Raw genomic sequence first — 18,619 nt, 5'->3', positions numbered from 1 at the left:
GCTGGCTCCTGCTGTTTCTGTCTCCTGGCAAGCCCCTGCCAGCCTCTGTGGGATCTTCAGTCCCCGTGGGAGGGATGGGGTCCCTGTCCTTGTGGCTCATGGTCAAGCTCTGCCATGGCAGCTGCTTTTGGAGGATGCTGGGGGCCTTGGGCATGGAGCAGCTCACCCCAGTGAGCCTCAGGGAGGTGGGGTCACACGGATGTTTCCCTTGCCAGAGATGCTCTGCAGGTCCCAGGCAGGTCCTAGGCTGGGGCTGTCCCTGGGGGGTCTCCCATGAGGGACAGAGGCATATCTCTGTGCAGAGGGCCCTGCCAAGCCAGGAACAGGAACAGATGCCAGAGCTCATTGTACCAGGACAGGGCTGGGGCAGCCACGATGGCCTGGCCATGCCAGGTACTGACCAAGGACAGCTCATCATACCCAGCCAGTGACCACTGCTGGGTTTATTAGGAAGGAGAAGGTCCTGCTCAAAACACTGCTGGTGCCTGGGACCAGCCCTGGCAGAGTGAGGCAGAGGAGGAGTCTGGGGGCAGCCACTTACTGTGGGCTCCCCTCACCTCACATGTTCCTTCCCTACCCTCCAGCATTGGTGAACAAGTGTAATTGCTGTCACCAGCACCATCAACATCACTGCAATCATCATCACTGGTGTTAAAGAAACGTTTGACACTAGGCTCTCATCTCCATCAGATAGATTTATTGGCACAGATCGATCATGAAATCAGGTAGCTTGAGCTGGAGCCTCAAAAGAGAGACCCTGAAAAAAGAAATCCCTGGGCAATTATACTCTTATAATCTAAACTCCCCATCCCTCATGTAACAGTCCAGACCAAGAACATTGTTAGGCTCTGGGGTCTCTTAGCTCTTCATTGCTTCACAGTTTCATTACTAAGTGGTTACCTTGTGGTCACCTTCACACCCTCTGAGGTCACTTTTGGTTGGGGTTTCAGTGAGTTCTGCAGTCCATGTTGTAATATGGTTGTTACAGTTCATATACCATGATCTATGGGCTGTCCACTCCAACTATTAATTTTTAAATAATATTTAAGCTACAGCTTTGTCTATTCTAACTATTATTAATGTTCAGATTGTCAGCCCCGGGTTTCACTACGCTCCATCTTTGACTTACACAACACACCCAGTATGATTCAGATAATGTTCAATTTGCACCTAACAATTCCAGGTACGGATGTCAAACAAGCACTTGGCTACTTTCAAATAATAGAAAATTCTCAACAGTCATGATCATCATAGACATCATCGCTGTCATTGTCACTGTTATCACTGTCATTGTCATCATCCACCATACTGTCATCCTGGTCAGATCAGGCTTCTTTCCCACATCAAGCTCCTCCTCACTCTCTGCCTTCTCCCCTGGTTTCTCCCCAGATGCCAGCTTCTCACCAGCCACTGGCTTCCCACAAGTCTCTGGCTTCCCTCAAGTATCCAGCTTTTTTTTTTCCCCTGAATTGGATTTCTTCCCAGGGGCATTACTATAAACATTTAGTGAATGTTTATACCCCTGTGGGAGTTTGTTAATGGAATATTGTTCCTTCCCAAGGAAATGCAAATTTATTTTTATCCTCCTCTTATAAGGGGGGCATAAAGAACACACCCATGGGTGTGTGGCTGTGAAAATCCCATTTCATGCTGCTGCAGAAGTTGGGTGTTGTGGTACATTAGTGATGATTGACTCAGGGATTGCAGGTGCTGCACAGAGCACACACACTGCAGCCTCTCGATTTCTGTCAGGGCTAGGGCTGGCATCTGAGCTGAAGGACCATACCCACATGGAGTAATATATGGCCATTCCTCCTGACACAATATTACTGTGCACTTCTGAGATCATTCAGTAGTGTCAACTATCTTCTCCCAGTTCTGCAATACCTTGGCTGAGGGCGTCCCCTTCTTTATGCCAGGTACATTTCTCATCTTTCACAAAACCACAAAACTCAAACTCGTAGAAGGCAGGACTTGAACCTGCTCTAGATATTTAACACACTACTCAGTCCTTTCTTACTCCAGAGCTCCTGGGTGAAATCACCCACTGCCAGGAATTTGAATGTCTGGAGTTTAGAAGGACTGAAATGGGCAAGTGACTGAGCGTCCCATCTGTGCTGCCAAACTGTTAAAGAAACTTTTGACACTAAGCTCTTATGTCCATCAGATACATTTATTGGCACAGATCAATCACAAAATCTGGTAGCCCCAGCTGTGTGCCACAAAAGAGGGACCCAGAACCCCCTGGAAATCCCTGGGCAATGATACCCTTACAACCTAAAATACCCATCCCAGTTATCAGCACCATTTTCATAGCTATTGGAGTTATCAGTTTCACTGCTGTTGGAGTCATCATTGCTATTGGAATTGTCATCATCGTCGCCATCATCACTGTCATTGTAACGGTCACTGTTGCCATCATCACTATTTTCATTGCTGTTGGAGTCACCATTTTCATTGCTACTGGAATTGTCACCATCATCACCATCATCACCATCATCATCACTGTCGTTGTAACGGTCATTGTTGCCATCATCACCATTTTCATTGCTATTGGAATCGTCCCCGTCATCGCCATCATCACCATCATCATCACTGTCCTTGTCACCACCATCACTGTCATTGCCATCATGACGCTCATTTTTATCACCATCATCACCATTGTCATCACCGTGATCGTTGTCATTGACATCATCCTCCTCACTGTCATCCTGGTTAGATCCAGGCTTCTCTCCTGCCCCAGGCTCTCCCTCACTCTCTGGCTTCTCCCCCAGCACAGTTTTCTCTCCAGATGCCGGCTGCCCACCAGCCTCTGGCTTCCCTCCAGTGTCCGGCTTTGCTACAACCTCTGGTTTTTCCCTAGTGTCAGTCTTTGCCCCGCATGCTGGTTTTTCCCCTGAACTGGGTTGCTTCCCCGTGTCCAGCTTTCCCGGTGCAGGACTTGCAGCAGCTGGTGGCACAGACCCATGCAGGAGCTGGTCCTTCCCCACCTGCTCCGCACACAACTCCTGCTTCCCACACGAGATGACCTTGCCAGGCTGTGGATCATGTACCACACTGGCCTCTTCCCCAGGCACATGGCTCTTACCCAGAGCGTTTCTGGGCTCCCCTGGTGGTGGCCACCCGGCTGGAGCTGCTCCATGGAACTCTGGAGGAAGGAGAAAGCAGCAGCGTCAGCCCTGCTGTGCTGCCCTCCCACCCTCTGCTCCCACCCAGCAGCCTGGTTTGCCCCAGCTGTGGCTGCCTTCTCCTCTGTACCTTTTCCTGGTGGCTTTTCAGGGCTCTGCCCAACCATTGCTGCCCTCACAGCCAGGGCAACTCGGCCCAAGGGCCACGCTGGTGCCTCCCAGCACGTGGCAGAGTTGTGGTGGGACCAGTGCCTGAGGGGCCCTCCTGGGCACCTCTGCCCCGGGGCCAGCACCCACCTGTGCCTCTGGCTGCATCGGGGAGTCAGGGAGAGACAGCACCATGCCACAGCACATCCTGGCACTGCAGTGAGCCCCACATGCCAGGGCTCATCCCATCCCGCTCCCACACAGCTTCCCTGGCCCTCACAGGTGGCAACCTGGCACCTGCCAGCACCTGCAAAGCACCTCCGGTGCTTTGGCCCCTTCCAACCCAAACTGTTCTGTGATTCTATGAAAATAAGGAAAAATATTCTTAAGCCCCCAAGAGGCCTGGAGTTCCCACCCGCCCATACTTGCCTGTGATGGGTGCTGCCTGCAGCTGTGCCCACAGGGCAAGGAGCCCCAGCAGGAGGGTGCCTCGTGCCATCCTGCTGCCGAAGTCTATGTCCAGGGCTGTGCCAGGTGGCAATTTAAAGTGCCTCGCAGGCAGCCCGGGTCCAGGAATGGGAGGAGGCAGCTCACAGGTGACTTCAGGAACCTCCCACATTTGGCTGTAATTCTGTTTACTGGAGAGCAACTCCAGCTGCCTCTTTCCACCCACAGCCAAGGCTGGAGCAGGATCCAGAGCTGGCTGCCCGCCGAGTAGGACAGCGCAGGGACTGGAGGAGGGAAGGGGAAACCAGGACTGCACAGAGGCAGATTCTTCACTGCTACTCTCAAGAGGAATCCCCACCACGACCTTGGTCAACAGCAGTGGCCAGGCTCTGCCCCAGTGCTGGGCTCTGCTGCAGGCAGGAGCCCACCCGGCCCTGCCACCCCAGACAGAACACATGAGCATCCCAGTAATTTACACATGAGCATTCAATAACCACATGAATTCATGTGGGAGTGGGCAGTTACTGCACACATGAACACCAAATTAGTTACTGCCAAGCAAAGGTCTGCTCCAATTAAACGGTGCTGCACTAAAATGGACCTCTCTGGAGGAAAAAAATCTCAGGATTTCAAGGATGAGAGCTCACCCAAGGCAAGGAGAGCACAGGAACCTGCCTTCAAACTGCCAGCCAAACTGGTGGCTTCACTGGAGACCCACAGTAAGAGTAAATGAAAATTAAATGCACAGCCACACTGCCTTCCCTTTTCTCTGCATCTGATCTCAGAGTAAAGACTTATTTAGTATATTTGAGAGAGCAGATTCATCTTAATTAAGATTCAATTCTGTGAATGCTAACCTGTTTACACTGTTATTTTCCAGTCACCCAGGAGTGCTAGATGGAATCTGATTTCGCAATTTTTTCCTTCCCTATTTAATTATCTCTTCCTGAGTTACACACAAATCAAAGTGCAATGAATAAGACAGGAGAACTTAAGGACTGGTCTGCCCAGGACACATCAGCACCAAGCACGAATGGGTCAGACTTGCTGGATCAAAAGACAGAGTTTAAATCTGCAACTGTGGGGTGAGTGAAATTAATTGGTTTGAGCTTGACGTTATTTCTATGACTCCAAGCAGGTGCTGGCACTTGACATGAGCACTGGGAAGGCAAAGTCATGCTAAAAGAGCTTTTCACCAACGCTGTGTCAAGGCAATGGAGGGGCAGCACGAGGGAAAGAGCACAGCTCCACACTGCCAAACCTGTGTGGGAAGAGGGCTCATGGGCAAGAAAAATGCTTTAACTACAGGCCTCCTGCCGTGACTCAAGGCGGATGCAGTTCCTCTGTGAACTGCCCACGTCCACCAGAGTTCCAGTGCCCCACATCTCGCGGCTCCCCGGCGGAACCCGACGGCCCAGTGCTTATCGTGCCTTGCTGTGGCTGTTAATCACTGCCGAGCAGGACGCTCTGCTGACTCCCTTCCACGCACCTGGAAAACCATCTGGAACAACCTGAGGGATCACAGGGCTCCTACCAACCCCGGGACTGCCACAGCAGAGAGATCTGCTGCCGTCCCCATGCTCGCCCAGCAGCTCCTCCTTCCTCTTGGGAACAACAGCGTCATTTTGGCACGTTTCCATTTTAGCAGACCATAATCCTGGATAACGTTTAGGGAACTAATGGAGGAGAGTGTCTGACAAGCAAATGGCTCTGCTGAAATAAATGCCTGGGGACACAGAGGGACAGAGGGGACTTCTTCAAAGTCAGCCTGTAAATCAAATAGGAACTTGGGTAACCTCAGCTGTGAACCAGCCGTTCATGTCTGGCAGGCATGCACAGGCTGGCGTGTTTTGTCATGTGCACTTACCACACAGATCCATGGAAAAATCACCACTAAAAATCAGGGACTGGAGGAGACTCCACAAGGCATTTCACCAGTTACAGAATCACAGAATCAACTAGGTTGGAAAAGACCTCTAAGATCGAGTCCAACATAAGACCTAACATCACCTTCTCAACTATACCATGGCACTAAGGGCCAGATCCAGTCTTTTCTTAAACACCTCCAGGGATGGGGACTCCACCACCTCCCTGGGTAGCCCATTTCAATGCCCAATCACCCTTTCCATAAGACACATAAGTCGGTAGAATTTGGCCTGGACATGTGTATGTCACATTTAGGTGATCCCTGACAGATGTTGTTCTGACATGCTCTTAAAAAGACATCCCTCTCCCTGCAAAGGTGGCAACTCTTTCATTGAAAATTTGTTCCAGGATTTAAGTCTTCTTGTTAATTGGAGAGATCTGGCCCAAGTCTCACTTGATTCAAACCAATACAATGACAGCTTGTTCACTCACAGTGGGTACAGAGCACAGCCACTCTCACAGGTTAACAGAACCATTCTCCTCACCTTTCCCTGGGAGTTCCTACAGCCACAGTTATTTTTCTTCTCCTCTGGGCAATGTCCAATTTTTGTTGCTAACAATTTGGAGCAACCAAAATAAGCACGCAAGCAGCCCAGTGCTGCTGATAATGAAGTCATGTCGATGCTGATGGTGACTCTGTTGGCCCCACATCCGCCACTGGATTTGTGTAACAGCCTGAGCTCACCCCGGGCTTGTGCAGCCCTGGCCAAAGCGGCAGGAAGGGGATAAGGCAGGAGCCTTTTGCAGCACGTGAGCCCTGTGAGTCAGCAGCCTTTGCTCCCACAGCCACTCCAGGCTCCCACAGGAGCCCAGTGTGGTCACTGCTGGGCTGACAGCTACAGAGGGAGAGTCACACTGAGGGGACACAGCCACAGGCTGCAGTGACAGGTGCTGAGAGACAACAGCAAAGCAACCTCCAGAGGCACCAGCATGTAGTGCCAGCACTGGGATCACAGAACCACAGAATCATTTGGATTGGAAAAGACCTCTGAGGTCATGGAGTCCAACCTTTGACCAATCGCCTCGTCAAGTAGATCATGGCAACAAGTGCCACGTCCAGTCGCTTCTTGAACAAAAATGAAAAGTGTGTGGGAAGGCTGGTGGGAAGGAGATCCCACCTCCCGCTGTGGCTGCCCACGGCTCAGGGCTGCCCCACTGGCACAAAGGACAGGCCAGCACCCGGAGATGGCTGCTGGAACACACCTCTGCTCTGCACAGCAAGACCTCGAGCAGCCTTGGCATCCTGCACTCTGGGAAATCCCCTTTGCTTTGTTTATCTCACCAAATCACCTTGGAATGAGGAAAAACATTACCAGCAAAACAGCAAATGCTTTTTAATGCAAATTGATATCCAGCTGACCCAATAGAAACCCAACCAGGACACAAGATGATCTAGAAAACGACAGACAAGTTGTTTTGACTATTCTGCACACGTTAAACGAGATGAGGAAATGTTGGTTTGGGGTGTTTGCTCAGAGAAACAATGAGATGCCAGAAAGATGAGAGGTGGAAAATTACACAAGGAACACAAAGATCATGGAAAGACCAGCATTCACACTCCTGCAGCTGCAAGTATTTGGCTCTCAGGGGCAGGGGCCACGTGTGACCAGTCCACCCGCGACAGGGTGAGTTTAAGGCTTTGGGACTGAGGATTTGGAGCCGACCGTCCATCACTGCACTGATCCGTGAAGCTGCACCTCCTTGGAACGAGGGGTTTCTTTATTGCCGAGCGCTCGGGCACGACCTGGCACCCACGGGCGCGTCCGCGGGGCTGCACAAACCCGGTGCCGAGGCTTAAAACAAGGCGCGAGGAACAAGCAGCGGTGGCGGCACGGAGGGAGGTGCCGAGCACGGGAGGTTGGCACAGACACGGTCCCCCGGGGAGGACCCGGCGGGGACACCCGGGGGGCTGCGACCCGCGCTCCGGCGGCGCCTCCAGGGCGGGCACCGTGTTCGTCCCCGGGGCCGCCCCTGCCCCGAGCACACGCCGTGTGTCCCCCCGGGCGTGTCCCTGTCCCCGCTCCCGCCCCGGGCTCGGACCGGCCCCGTTGCCGTGGCAGCGGCGTCACATCCGTCGGGGCCCGATGATGTAGGGCGGGATCCCCGCGCATCCGGTCGCTCGCACCGCAGCCGGGAGCGGGGCCATGGGCGCCGCCCGCGATGCGGAGCAGCAGCCGGGGCCGCCGGGCGAGGAGGGCCCGGGCGATGCCGAGGAGCAGCTGGTCAGCACGGTGAGGCGGGGGCCGGGCCGGGCCGGGCCGGGGGGCGGCGGGGGGCGGCGGGGCCGCGGCTGACGCGTGTGTCCCACAGAGCCCCTGGAACATCATGATCAAGCACCGGCAGGTGCAGCGGCGCGGGCGGCGCTCCCAGATGACCACCAGGTACGGCGGGAGCGGGATGGGCGGGCAGGGGAGGCTGGAACAGCGGGACTGGGCCGGGCACCGGGCCGGAGGGAGGATCTGGGTTAGACCGGGCCGGGGCGGGGGGGTCCCGCGCCTCCCCGTCTGACCCCTCCACCCGCAGCTTCACGGACCCGAGCGTGTCCATGGACCTGCTGCGTGCTGTGCTGCAGCCCAGCATCAACGAGGAGATCCGGGGCGTCTTCAACAAGTACATGAAGGTGAGTGCAGGGCACAGGTGGGCAGCAGGTGTGTGGGGGCACCTGGGCTGTCACCGAGGCCGTCATGCCACTCTGTGGGAGCTGGGCCCTGTGCCTGCCTCGACACTGCACAGGCTCTCAACCTCTCCTGCCTTCTCCTCTCCAGTTTTTCCAGACAGCAGCAATCAACGTGCGTGATAATGTTGGGGAGGAGGTGGACCCGGAGCAGCTCATCCAGGAGACCTGTCGGAGCTGCCTGGAGCAGGTGGGTGCTGGCGAGGGGTTCCTTGGGCACCTGATTGAGCAGAGGAGCCTGGCCAGGATGTGTCCCTCTTAACAGCTTTGCTGTCACTGTGAGGGGACATCCTCAGCCCTTGTGTGGCTGCTGTGCTGGGATTCATTCTCACTGGGAAGAGGGGAGTGGTCAGAGCTGGGCAGCTCGTGCTGCCACTTTTCACTGCTGCTGTCAGAACATGGCACACGGCTGGACCTCCACAGAGACCAGCCCCCAGCACCCATCAGAGGGTCCTGGTGGTGTGGGGCAGGATGCTTTCCTTTCACATCTTGCTTTTCTGCCAGTTGACCATAGTTATGATGCTCAGATTGTGCTTTTGCATCTGGCCATCTGTGGAAGCATGGCCTGATAGCACTCCAAGAGCAGAGCTGGTGCAGGGCTTTCAGGCAGATACACGGAGATGGGGGTTGCTGGTGGGGCCCTCTCTGAGCCCAGAATCCCTGGAAACTTCTTTCTCTTCTTGCAGGCCAAACTGCTGTTCTCTGACGGCAAAAAGGTGGTTCCCAGGTTGCCCCATGAGCAGGCAGGGACAAAGGTAAACTTTGTGATTGTACCCGGAGGCTTAAATGATTTGTGAGAGCTGGGAGGAGGAGAAGGGTTGGAATCCCTTTTGTTCTCTACCTCTTGTCCCCCAGCACTGTAGTGCAGAGGCAGAGTAGGGGTTGTTGGGCTGGGAGGGAATACAGGGCAAGGAGAACCTCGGGTGCTGCTGCTTATGGTGTGGTGCTGCTCACCAGCATGGGCTGGGATCAGTGTTTAACTGCAAAGGAGAGAGGGTCAGCATTTACCTGGCTTTTGGGATGCAGGGGGCTCCACACAACCAGGAGGGGAGAAGGGCCCTGCTCATCCCACTGCCCTTCCTCTTCCAGCGTGCCCGACAGATGGATGAGGAGCTGAGCCGTCGAGGGAGCCCCATTCCCAAAAAGGTAAGAGGGTTTTCTGCACAAGGGATTTTGTTTTGGCAAGTCTGGTCCTCCTTCCTGGCCATTCCCACCATATGAGTGCGTGCGGGTGCACAGGTGGCTTTTGTGAGGCCTGAGAGGTGCTTGCTCTGGTGCCAGGGAGCGTTTCTGCCCGTGACAAAAGGAGCAGCTTCCCTGGGATGGGGAGGGTCCCCAAGAGGGTTCCCTGAGCCAGCACAGCCAAGTCACAGAAGGGTTTCTTCCATGCAGAGAAAGGGGCGGCCTCCAGGACAGAGCCTGTCAAACGACCGCGGGGTCTCAGGCATGGCAGCGTGAGTACGGGTCCTGAGCTAGAGCCCCCGTTTGGGGAGGGCAGGGGGAATGAGGCTGCCCAAATGGGGGAGGCACAGAAACCCCACCATCTCCTTCCCTCCTGCAGAGAGGCAGTGGGAGTTCTGGGGGCAGGGAGGGGTCTTTGGTTGAGGTGTGTCCCTCCAGAAGGCAAAGACCTTCAAGGAAAAGGTTTTAAAGAGGCCCAAAAGGGTGAAAAGATCCAGATGGACCATTCAGAGTGAGCAGTGAGGCACAGGAGGGGTGGGATCTGGGCAGCTGGGAGAGGAGAATGTGCATCAAAGCTGAGGGTCCAGAGCTGGGCGCTGCGGGGGAATGAAAGATGTGAACAAGGGTGGATCTGGAAGGGCTGGGGCTCAATCCCTGCTGCTGGTGGTGACTGTGCTGGTTCTGCAGGGCCTCATTCTTACAGCATTTTCCTTCCCCTCAGGTGGAAGCTCAAAGTCTCTGAACCTGTGAGAAGGGATGGACCAAAGGTATTGGCTGGCCAAGGCTGCTGGGCTCCCCCTCTCCTCCCCTTTGCTCCTGCCTGCGGCTGCAGGAGCACAGGACAACGCAGGCTGTGCTCTGCCCCGATGGGGCCCTGGGGCGGGGGGGGCAGGACGAGGAGCGAAGTGCTCGGAGGCCTATGTTGGTCTCCCCAGGCACTGTAGCCTGTAGCTGTGCAGTGTGGTGCTGCTGAGGGAGACCTGGGGAGAGTAGGAGTAGCCAGGAGAATCCCACAAGCGTTTCCCACAAGGGAAACTGCTTAGATCAGCCCAGACAGAATGTAACATCCCTCCCCTGCAGAAGGCTGGAGGTCTGTGGCCAGCTCCTTCCCTCCCAGGCCAGGGGCAGCTCCGAGGTTCCCTGTCAGAGAGCCGAGGCTCATGGAGCGTGGCCGGCACCAGCTTAATTTCTAATGCTGCCCCTTTTCCAATTGCTCTGTAGTGGGATCCATCCCGACTGACTGAAACCACAACCTTTGTGCTGGGATCTCGAGCAAACAAGTAAGGAACGGCCCTGTCGATGGAGGGTGGTGTCCCCAGGCAGGAGCCCGTGACACTCCTCCCGTCACTTCGCTTCTCTGCCTCCAAAGCAGTAGGAAGGGCTTGGGGAGGAGAGGGGTGTCCCCGTGCCACCACAGCCACCCTCCCTGCAGCCCTGACACCCCTCGCGTTCCTCTTGCAGAGCTCTCGGGATGGGAGGAACAAGAGGGCGACTCTACATCAAGCATCCCCACCTCTTTAAGGTCAGATGCCACAGCCAGACGGTTTCCCATGGGAATCGGGGGCGCGTGCTTTGGCTCGTTTGTTCACTCCCTTGCCCTCATTTTTTATCTTGGATCACATTCCCAAGGTCTTGGCTAGCACACGGAACATGAGCCGACATGGCAGGTTTTGCTGGAGCCAGGGCTGAGGCTGGAGCAGGGCAGGCGGTGCAGAGTCGAGCGCTCCCCCCACGGGCAGCGCATGGGGGGCACAGTGTCCTGCAGGAGGGAGGGCCTGAGCCGAGGGTCTGTCACCCCTGCTCAGCTCGGTCCTCGCTGCTTTATTGCAGTACGCGGCCGACCCGCAGGATAAACACTGGCTGGCAGAGCAGCAGCACATGAGGGCCACTGGGGGCAAGATGGTGAGTACGGCCGGGCACAGGGCCCGCCGCAGGGCCAGCACGGGCGGAGGAGCCGCAGCACAGGCAGCTGTGGCAGGAGGTTAGGCAGGGCACGGAGGCACAGCTGCCCCCAGGGTCCGTCCCCTGCCCTGTGGGGTTCGGGTGCAGGCTTGAGGGGCAGAGCTGGATCCCACAGGGACAGTGCTGGCCAGGGATGGGGGGAGTGATCCTGCCTCAGCCACCCCTCACAGGCGCCCTGAGGTGTCCCCCACCTTGTGCCACAGGCCTACCTCCTCATTGAAGAGGACATTCGGGATTTGGCTGCCAGTGAGGATTACAGGTGAGGACCAAAGCAGAGATGCTGCTGTGCCTGGGGCTCCTTCCCTGGGGGCCCCCACCGTGCCCCCCCTTCACTGCATGGGAGCCCTGTGATGGAGGAATCCTGTTCCATGCCAGCTGGGGGGGCTTGGTGCCAAGTGTTGGGGGGCTTGGTGCGGGCTGGGTGTTCATGGTAGGTTTGGGCACGGTGCTAGTTGTGATCCATAGCAGGTTTGGTGGGTCTGGGCTTAGTACTGGTTGGGGTCCATGGTGGGGTTGGGGTCCGCGGTGGGTGCCGGGGTCCCTCTGTCTCAGCCCCTTCCCTCCCAAGGGACTCGGTGGATCTGCGGCTGGAGGAGCTGAAGCCCTTCATCCCGCCGGCCTGGATGACGGAGAAGATGCAGAAACACATGGAGACGCTTCGTCGCGGAGGGGACGCGCCGCCCCCCGAGGACCCCCCCGAACCCTGAGGCCTCGCCCCCAAGGGGCCTGCCCCCCAATAAAACCGCTTCGCACCCACCTCGCCGCCTCCTGGGCACCGGGGAGGGGCGTCTGGCCCTTTAAGGGCGTCAGGGACTCGTGGTCCCGCCCCTCGCTGGGCAGCGGCCAATCACAGCGCGGTGCGTCGGAGCCCGACGACCAATCAGCGGCCGCTGACCGTTACCGTGGGAGCCGCATCCCCGGCGGGCGGTGATTGGGCGGCTCGAACGGGGCTGCGCGCTGATTGGCGGAGGGGCCGCACGGGGACACATTCAAACGGGGCGCGGGAGCGGGCAGGGCCGCGCGGGGCGATCGTGTGGGGGAGCGACTGGGACCGGGACCGAGCCGCTGCTGCACCGGGGTGTCCGGGATCGGGCTGCCACCGCAACCGGAGAGTATCCTGCGCCGCCCTAAGGGGGCCCTAAGCACCGTCGCTCCGCACCGGGGAGTTCCGCCAGGAGAGCCCGCACCACCGCGCCGCACCGGGAGAGCCCCCGCCGCACCGGGAGAGCCGCAGCGGGGCCCGAGTTCTGCCCCGAGCGCAGGAAGGAGGAAGCGGGCAGAGCCTGGTGCGGCGCCGCCCAGGAGGGGGAGCCGCGTCCAGCCCGTGACCCACCGACGGCGGAGGCGGGTGCGCCGGTCGGTGCCCCCGGAGCCGCCATGGCCTCGCAGAACGCCGACCCCGCCGCCGTGTCCAGCGCAGCCGCTCGCAAAGCGGCCGAAACGGGGGCCACGCCGGCCCGCGGTGCGGTGGGGAAGAGGTGAGCGGGGACGGGAACCGGGGGCTGCGGCCGGGGGCTGCCCCGCCGGGCCGGCCGGTAACGTGCTCTTCCCCCTCCGCAGGCTGCAGCAGGAGCTGATGGCGCTGATGGTGAGTGGGGTCGCGGAGGGTCCTGGGGCCGAGTCGGAGTTTGGGAATCCCGAGGCGGGAGAGTCTCGGGCTGTCCCGGCCGCCCTGACGTACTGCCCCGCAGATGTCCGGTGACAAAGGCATTTCCGCCTTCCCCGAGTCCGACAACTTGTTCAAGTGGATTGGGACCATTGACGGCGCCGCCGGCACGGTGAGAGGCGGGATCCAGGGCTGTGGGGGCCCTGACCCCGCTCCACCCTCCTCCCTTCAGCTGAGTGGTCGCAGTCCTCTGCTCCCCCTGTGCCCCTTTTTCCCCCGAGTTTTCCCCCCCACCCCTCTGACTCCAGCCCCTGTGACTCCCACCCGCAGCCCTACGAGGAGCTGCGGTACAAGCTGTCGCTGGAGTTCCCCAGCGGGTACCCCTACACGGCGCCCACCGTGCGGTTCCTGACCCCCTGCTACCACCCCAACGTCGACACCCAAGGGAACATCTGCCTCGACATCCTCAAGGAAAAGTGGTCGGCACTCTACGACGTCCGCACCATTCTGCTCTCCGTCCAGAGCCTGCTGGCAGGTGGGTCCTACAACTGCACTTGCCATGGGGTACTGGGGGAGGGTGTGATGGTGGGGTTGGGGATCCCCCGCTCAGAGCAGGGCTCCGAGGTGTCCAAGTCACCCCATCAGCTAACCCAGCCTCTGTTTCCAGAGCCGAACATCGAGAGCCCCCTGAACACACATGCGGCCGAGCTCTGGAAGAACCAAGTCGGTGAGTGCCTGGGGCAGAACCTCCCTGCCCGCTCCCCACTGGGGTGGGCAGCAGCACAGCCCCCAACCCTGCTGTGTCCCACTGCCTGTCCAGCCCTGGCTGCTGCCTCAGGACCCTCATCACCATGTCCCCCCTCTCTCCTCAGCCTACAAGAAGTACGTGAGGGAGACGTACAACAAGCAGGCCAAGGGCCAGGAGACCTGACCATCACCACCGCCCCCCACCATACCCTCCCCTGCCCGGTGCCCCCCACATTCTGTATCATAGGCTGTTTTTAAATTAATGTCGCAGTCCGAGCCACGGTTAATGTATAAATAAATGCACATTTATGACTTCTGCAAGTGTGGGCAGGGAGGGATACTGACCCCCATCAGGGGCTCTATCAACATTTAGGGGGCCTGGAGTGGTCCCATTCCCTCTGCAGGGTGGGGGCAGCCCCCAGCAATGCCTGCATAGGCAGGGGGCTGGGGACTGTGGGGGTACATGGGGGCTCCCATACCCTGCTCTGTGACAGGGGGTGCCAGCTTTGCTGCCTCCTGGCCTCCCCTTCAGAGCACCCCACAGCAGTGGCCAGTGCAGGGCCCTGCCCAAGCCCCCCTGGCTGCAGTGCCACCTATCCCCACTGGCTGTGTGGTCTCCGTGGCTTCCACCGTCCATGGCGGAATGTTGGCTCCACTCTCCATCTCTGATAATGTGGCCCTCACCTGCTCGATCTCTTCCTCTAAGCCCTGGGCAGCCGGGGACTGCATGGAAACCACCCCTCGCCGGCCAGGCAGCCCCCAGCCCCCCAGCCCGGTGCGCAGTGGGGCCACGCCACCCTCTTGCATGGAGAAGAGCTGGCAGAGGTAGTGGGCTCTGCGTAGATCCTGCAGGAAGAGCTCCAGAGCGGAGAGGAAGAGCACCCACAGCCGCTCCAGCTCCCGCCGCTCCGGGAGGCTCGCTGGTGCCTGCCTCACCCCTGCCAGCAGCACCTGCCGCAGCCCTGTGGGACATGGGATGCTAAGCCACAGTGGCCCTGGAGCCCCCCTGTGGCCCTGGTGTGGGTCCAGGGGGGCTCTGTGCCTGCTGCCCATTGCAGTAGCCCCCTCCTTACCGGTGCTGAGCTCACGGGCCTCCGCGCTCCTCCTGCGCCGCTCCTCGCGCAGCCGAGGGCTGTCACCGCTGCCCCCGAGCTGCAGCACCAGCTGCCGGTGTCCAGCTGTGGCCTTGCAGAGGGCAGCCTGTGCTGCTGCACATGTCCCCACTGCCCCCCGTCCACGGCACCCGTCCCTTCTGCCTGGTGCCATTGCTCCCCGTGAGAACAGGGCAGGGTCAGGATTCCTGGGGTGGCCCCTGGCCCTCCTGGGGTCTCAGTTTCCCTGTGCCACAGTGCTGGGCAGAAGGGATGTAACCGGCTTTGAGCTGTGTCCTGCCAGCTGCACTGTGCTGGTCCCACGGTCCCACCCCCACCAGCTGAGGACTGTGTTCCCTTCATCCCACCCCTGCTGTGCTCCACCCCAGTTGGTCCCCAGGGAGCTGTGCTGTCCAGCAGGCTGGCACAGCCTGTCCAGACACAGAGACTCCACTGTCATCTTGACCTCACAGGGAGGGGGCTGCTGCTGCCCCTCCACCTTATAGGCCAGTCCTCTGGGTGGGAGATGTGGGTCCCAGCGGGGCAGGTGGTGGTGGCTCCCTAGAACCCCTGTGGTCCCACAGCCCTGCCCTGGAGCAGGACCCTTGGGGCCGGGGCTGTGCTCCCTCACCCGCTGGCGTGTGAACCAGCTGCTCCGAACGGAAACTCTGAGCTCAGCGCTGGCACCTGCCCAAGAGCCCATGGGAACCACAGCCCTGTGCTGCCCCTCCAGCACAGGGCTGCGATGTGAACTTGCCTGGCACAGGGCACCCGCCAGGCATGTTCCCTTCCCTGGGGAGGAGGGCAGGGGCACAGTGCCGCAGCCCCCTCCCCGTGCACCCCCAGTGAAGTCCTGCACAAGCCATTCAAGCCTTTCCTCTTTTATTGAGGCTCAAACCAAAGCCACAGGTGACAGATGGGAGGAAAAGCTCAGCCGCCGGCAGTGGGATGAGACTGAGGCCCTGGCACAGAGCAGGGTCTTAGCCAGTGCTGGGGGCCAGGTGCTGCGGAGCTGCTGCTCCCTGGGCAGTGGGGGAGCGGAGCTGGGTGCAGCAGCTGGCCCAAGGAATGTCTGGTCCCTTACTGCACACCCTCCATCATCTTCAGGAACTCTGCAAGAGAGGAGCAGCCTCAGCTCACGGCCCTGCCCTGGTGCACAGCACAGGCACCCGGCCAGGGCTGCTGCTCACCATCAAAGTCGATGCGGCCGTCGTTGTTCTTGTCTGAGTCCTTCATCATGTCCTCTATGTCCTCATCGGTGACAGGCTCCCCGGTGGCCCTCAGGATCTCACCCAGCTCCTCAATGTCGATGAACCCATCAGCATTCCTGAAGGAGGGTGAGGGTGGGATGTGACCTTGCTCACCCCTGCGGCAGGACAGGCCACTTCAGCCCCACCACTCACCGGTCGAAGATGCGGAAGCAGTTGGCCAACTCCTCCTCAGACTTGCCCTTGGCGTCCTCTTTCATCTGGCGCACCATCATCACCAAGAACTCCTCAAAGTCGATGGTACCGCTGCCTGCGGGGAGGAAGCTGAGCACAGGTCAGGCTGCCCACCCAGTGCCCAGTGCTCACCCCTGTCACCCGCCACCAAGGGCTGCTCACCATCCTCGTCCACCTCCTCGATGATGGCGTCCAACTCTTCTTTGGTGGGGTTCTGGCCCAGCATCCTCATCACCGTCCCCAACTCCTTGGTGCTGATATCTCCACCGCCATCAGCATCAAACATGTCGAAGGCGGCTTTGAACTCTGTGGAGAGGGAGGTCAGGGCCAGACAGTGGGGCAGAGCTGGGCCTCAAGCCATGGCCATGTCTGGCCCCTCTGCCCACTGCCCCTGCACTCACCCGCAATCATCTCCTCGCTGAGGAAGGCGCGGGCTTCTGCCTGCTGGTCCGTCTGCAAGACAAAGGAGAAGGGGTCATCATGGCCACCCACATCAGGCCAGAGACCCCTTGCACAGTGTGGCCCGACAGCACAGGGCTGTGGGGAGAGCCTTTGCCCTGCTGCAGAGCGATGCTGTGCTGGGGCAAGCCACAGCCCTCAGCAATCCCTACAGTTACAGTGCCTCCTGGGCATCCATGAGCATGGGGGGCTGCAGGGAGCCGCCTACCCAAGCCCCCCACCATGTGGGGGCCTCCATGGTGCAGGGGCCATGGAGCAGCCTTGGCATCCTAGGCATGCAACGCTATTTTTGGAATCTCCTCAGCTCCCCTTGTAGGGATCATTGGAGCTGGAGCCGTGGCACCTGTCGGCCCCGATCGAGTTTCTGCTGGAGGCGCAGGCTGGCCGTGGAGCCGGCGGTGACACCGTGTCGTATGACCCAGCGCTCGGCTTTCAGCCACCCCCTGCCACTGCCACCTCTGCATGGCCCCGAGCTCCAGACAAGGCTGAGTCCCCAGGAACTGTCCTGAGGGGGACCTTGCACCTCCCCAAAGCCTTTCTGCCCTCACCGCCACGGTCAGCCCAGCCCTGGGGACTCTCTCCCCGCTGCCCTCCATGGAGGCACCTCCGCAGCCCAGATCCCCTGGAGCATGCAGTGCCTGGTGCCTCCTGCCCGATCAGGTCTCATCCTGGCATGCAGCACAAGGCACACAACACAGAGGGGCTCTTACCATTGTGGGAATTTACTGTGCTTCCCAGCCCCAGAGAATCACCAGCTCCTGCAGCAGGAACTCCCAGAAGCACCGTGGTACCCCTGGCACCCCAATTTGTAGCGTCTGCTCTGTGGGCTGTGCCCCCAGCTGCTGCCCCTCAGCCCCCACAGCCTATCAGCACCCTGGCAGCACCCGGCCCCGCTCACTGGCAACTGGCGCCTTTACCTAATTTAGCCAAAGCTTTATTGGCCGAGGGCTGGGATTAACGTAGGGCTGAGGCTGGGATGGAAATTCAAGCCCTCCAGGAGGGACACTGGAGCTGTGGCAGGAGGGTGGCTCTGCCCACCCCCATAGCACCTCCCGACCAGGGAAACTCAGCAACGAGGGGGTTAAAAATAGCCCTGGATCTGTCAGCATCACCCAGGCAAGGGGGTCAGGGTCCCCCCTGCACCCGGGGGGCACAGAACATTGCCCACTGTCCCCCAGACCTGCAGCCCTGCCTGGGACAGGCTCTCAGCATGAACCTGGGCTTCCCTGGAGCAGAGTCCTTTCCCTGCACCCCCATTTTCTGCTCTGGGGGCCCAAGGTAGAGCTATGCTGCAGCCCCCTGCCCCGGTGAGAAAAGGGTCCCCAGTGGGACCTGGGGCACAAAGTCCCTGGAGGGTTTTGGAAAATAAGCCTTGCAGTTTAGAGTCCCCAGCACCATTGGCACCTTGGTCCGGAAAAGGCTCTGTCTTTCCATGCTTCAGGGGAGTGGGAATTATGCCCGGTGCCTCTTGGAAGGCTCAGCCCTCACACCTGCAGTCCTTGCCAGCCACTGCTGCCAGGGGCTGGTGGCTCTGGGAATGCACTGGCCAAGTAGCCCGTGCCCTGCGGTGCTCTGGGCCTCAGGGATGCAGTGGGGTCAGGTTGATGGATCCCTGTCCCGTAAGCTCCCAGTGACAGGGACACACAGGGGTTCTCTGGCTCGTGGTTTTGCTGGGACTCCCATTCCCCGGGTGAGACCTGGGGACTGCACAAGCCCAGCCCTGCATGCACTACACCCTGCCCAGGGGAGGGCAGGGGTCTCGTCTGACTGGTGGGGTGCAGGGTGCTGGAGCAGCGTGCAACGGGCAA

General features: G+C 59.1%; 4 protein-coding genes across 5 annotated transcripts; 2 read left to right on the top strand and 2 right to left on the bottom strand.

Moving 5' to 3' along the window:
• Window positions 1-7,583: 7,583 nt before the first annotated feature.
• On the top strand, window positions 7,584-12,222 carry DNTTIP1 (deoxynucleotidyltransferase terminal interacting protein 1). Of its 2 annotated transcripts, XM_064673760.1 has the most exons (13): window positions 7,593-7,879; window positions 7,959-8,029; window positions 8,172-8,268; window positions 8,414-8,512; window positions 9,009-9,077; window positions 9,412-9,468; window positions 9,715-9,776; window positions 10,226-10,271; window positions 10,726-10,784; window positions 10,966-11,026; window positions 11,335-11,406; window positions 11,670-11,725; window positions 12,035-12,222. In XM_064673760.1, the coding sequence occupies exons 1-13, from the start codon at window positions 7,793-7,795 to the stop codon at window positions 12,171-12,173; spliced, it is 975 nt and encodes a 324-aa protein (XP_064529830.1). In that variant the 5' UTR covers window positions 7,593-7,792; the 3' UTR covers window positions 12,174-12,222. The 2 variants fall into 2 exon arrangements, with proteins under 2 accessions (XP_064529831.1, XP_064529830.1); XM_064673761.1 differs by lacking the exon at window positions 11,335-11,406 and having other exon boundaries at window positions 7,584-7,879.
• A 210-nt stretch (window positions 12,223-12,432) lies between these two features.
• On the top strand, window positions 12,433-14,135 carry UBE2C (ubiquitin conjugating enzyme E2 C). The gene is made up of 6 exons (XM_064673766.1): window positions 12,433-12,944; window positions 13,027-13,054; window positions 13,158-13,244; window positions 13,403-13,607; window positions 13,740-13,799; window positions 13,945-14,135. The coding sequence occupies exons 1-6, from the start codon at window positions 12,844-12,846 to the stop codon at window positions 14,001-14,003; spliced, it is 540 nt and encodes a 179-aa protein (XP_064529836.1). The 5' UTR covers window positions 12,433-12,843; the 3' UTR covers window positions 14,004-14,135.
• On the bottom strand, window positions 14,091-15,691 carry LOC135423484 (regulator of G-protein signaling 9-binding protein-like). Its single transcript, XM_064673764.1, has 2 exons — window positions 14,893-15,691; window positions 14,091-14,781 (listed from the first exon to the last, which is right to left on the bottom strand). The coding sequence occupies exons 1-2, from the start codon at window positions 15,083-15,085 to the stop codon at window positions 14,348-14,350; spliced, it is 627 nt and encodes a 208-aa protein (XP_064529834.1). The 5' UTR covers window positions 15,086-15,691; the 3' UTR covers window positions 14,091-14,347.
• An 84-nt stretch (window positions 15,692-15,775) lies between these two features.
• On the bottom strand, window positions 15,776-17,630 carry TNNC2 (troponin C2, fast skeletal type). Its single transcript, XM_064673767.1, has 6 exons — window positions 17,522-17,630; window positions 16,754-16,805; window positions 16,515-16,658; window positions 16,314-16,428; window positions 16,101-16,237; window positions 15,776-16,022 (listed from the first exon to the last, which is right to left on the bottom strand). Exons 1-6 carry the CDS (start codon window positions 17,522-17,524, stop codon window positions 15,991-15,993), a joined length of 483 nt encoding a protein of 160 aa, XP_064529837.1. The 5' UTR covers window positions 17,525-17,630; the 3' UTR covers window positions 15,776-15,990.
• Between the last annotated feature and the right edge of the window lie 989 nt (window positions 17,631-18,619).

Source organism: Pseudopipra pipra, chromosome 17, assembly GCF_036250125.1.
Source record: "Pseudopipra pipra isolate bDixPip1 chromosome 17, bDixPip1.hap1, whole genome shotgun sequence".
Classification (NCBI taxonomy): domain Eukaryota; kingdom Metazoa; phylum Chordata; class Aves; order Passeriformes; family Pipridae; genus Pseudopipra; species Pseudopipra pipra.
This window is presented reverse-complemented; position numbering and strand designations above follow the sequence as displayed.

Excerpts from the sequence above, each read along its gene's own strand:
- UBE2C (XM_064673766.1), top strand. The coding sequence starts at position 12,844 with ATGGCCTCGCAGAACGCCGACCCCGCCGCCGTGTCCAGCGCAGCCGCT. Across the intron at positions 12,945-13,026 it reads CGCGGTGCGGTGGGGAAGAG|GCTGCAGCAGGAGCTGATGG; the intron begins GTGAGCGGGGAC and ends CCCCCTCCGCAG. Across the intron at positions 13,608-13,739 it reads CGTCCAGAGCCTGCTGGCAG|AGCCGAACATCGAGAGCCCC; the intron begins GTGGGTCCTACA and ends CTCTGTTTCCAG.
- DNTTIP1 (XM_064673760.1), top strand. The coding sequence starts at position 7,793 with ATGGGCGCCGCCCGCGATGCGGAGCAGCAGCCGGGGCCGCCGGGCGAG. Across the intron at positions 9,777-10,225 it reads GGGGTCTCAGGCATGGCAGC|GTGGAAGCTCAAAGTCTCTG; the intron begins GTGAGTACGGGT and ends CCTTCCCCTCAG. Across the intron at positions 11,407-11,669 it reads GGGCCACTGGGGGCAAGATG|GCCTACCTCCTCATTGAAGA; the intron begins GTGAGTACGGCC and ends CTTGTGCCACAG.
- TNNC2 (XM_064673767.1), bottom strand. Across the intron at positions 16,429-16,514 it reads CGAGGAGGTGGACGAGGATG|GCAGCGGTACCATCGACTTT; the intron begins GTGAGCAGCCCT and ends TCCTCCCCGCAG. Across the intron at positions 16,238-16,313 it reads TGCTTCCGCATCTTCGACCG|GAATGCTGATGGGTTCATCG; the intron begins GTGAGTGGTGGG and ends ACCCTCCTTCAG.
- LOC135423484 (XM_064673764.1), bottom strand. The coding sequence starts at position 15,085 with ATGGCACCAGGCAGAAGGGACGGGTGCCGTGGACGGGGGGCAGTGGGG. Across the intron at positions 14,782-14,892 it reads GGCCCGTGAGCTCAGCACCG|GGCTGCGGCAGGTGCTGCTG; the intron begins GTAAGGAGGGGG and ends CATGTCCCACAG.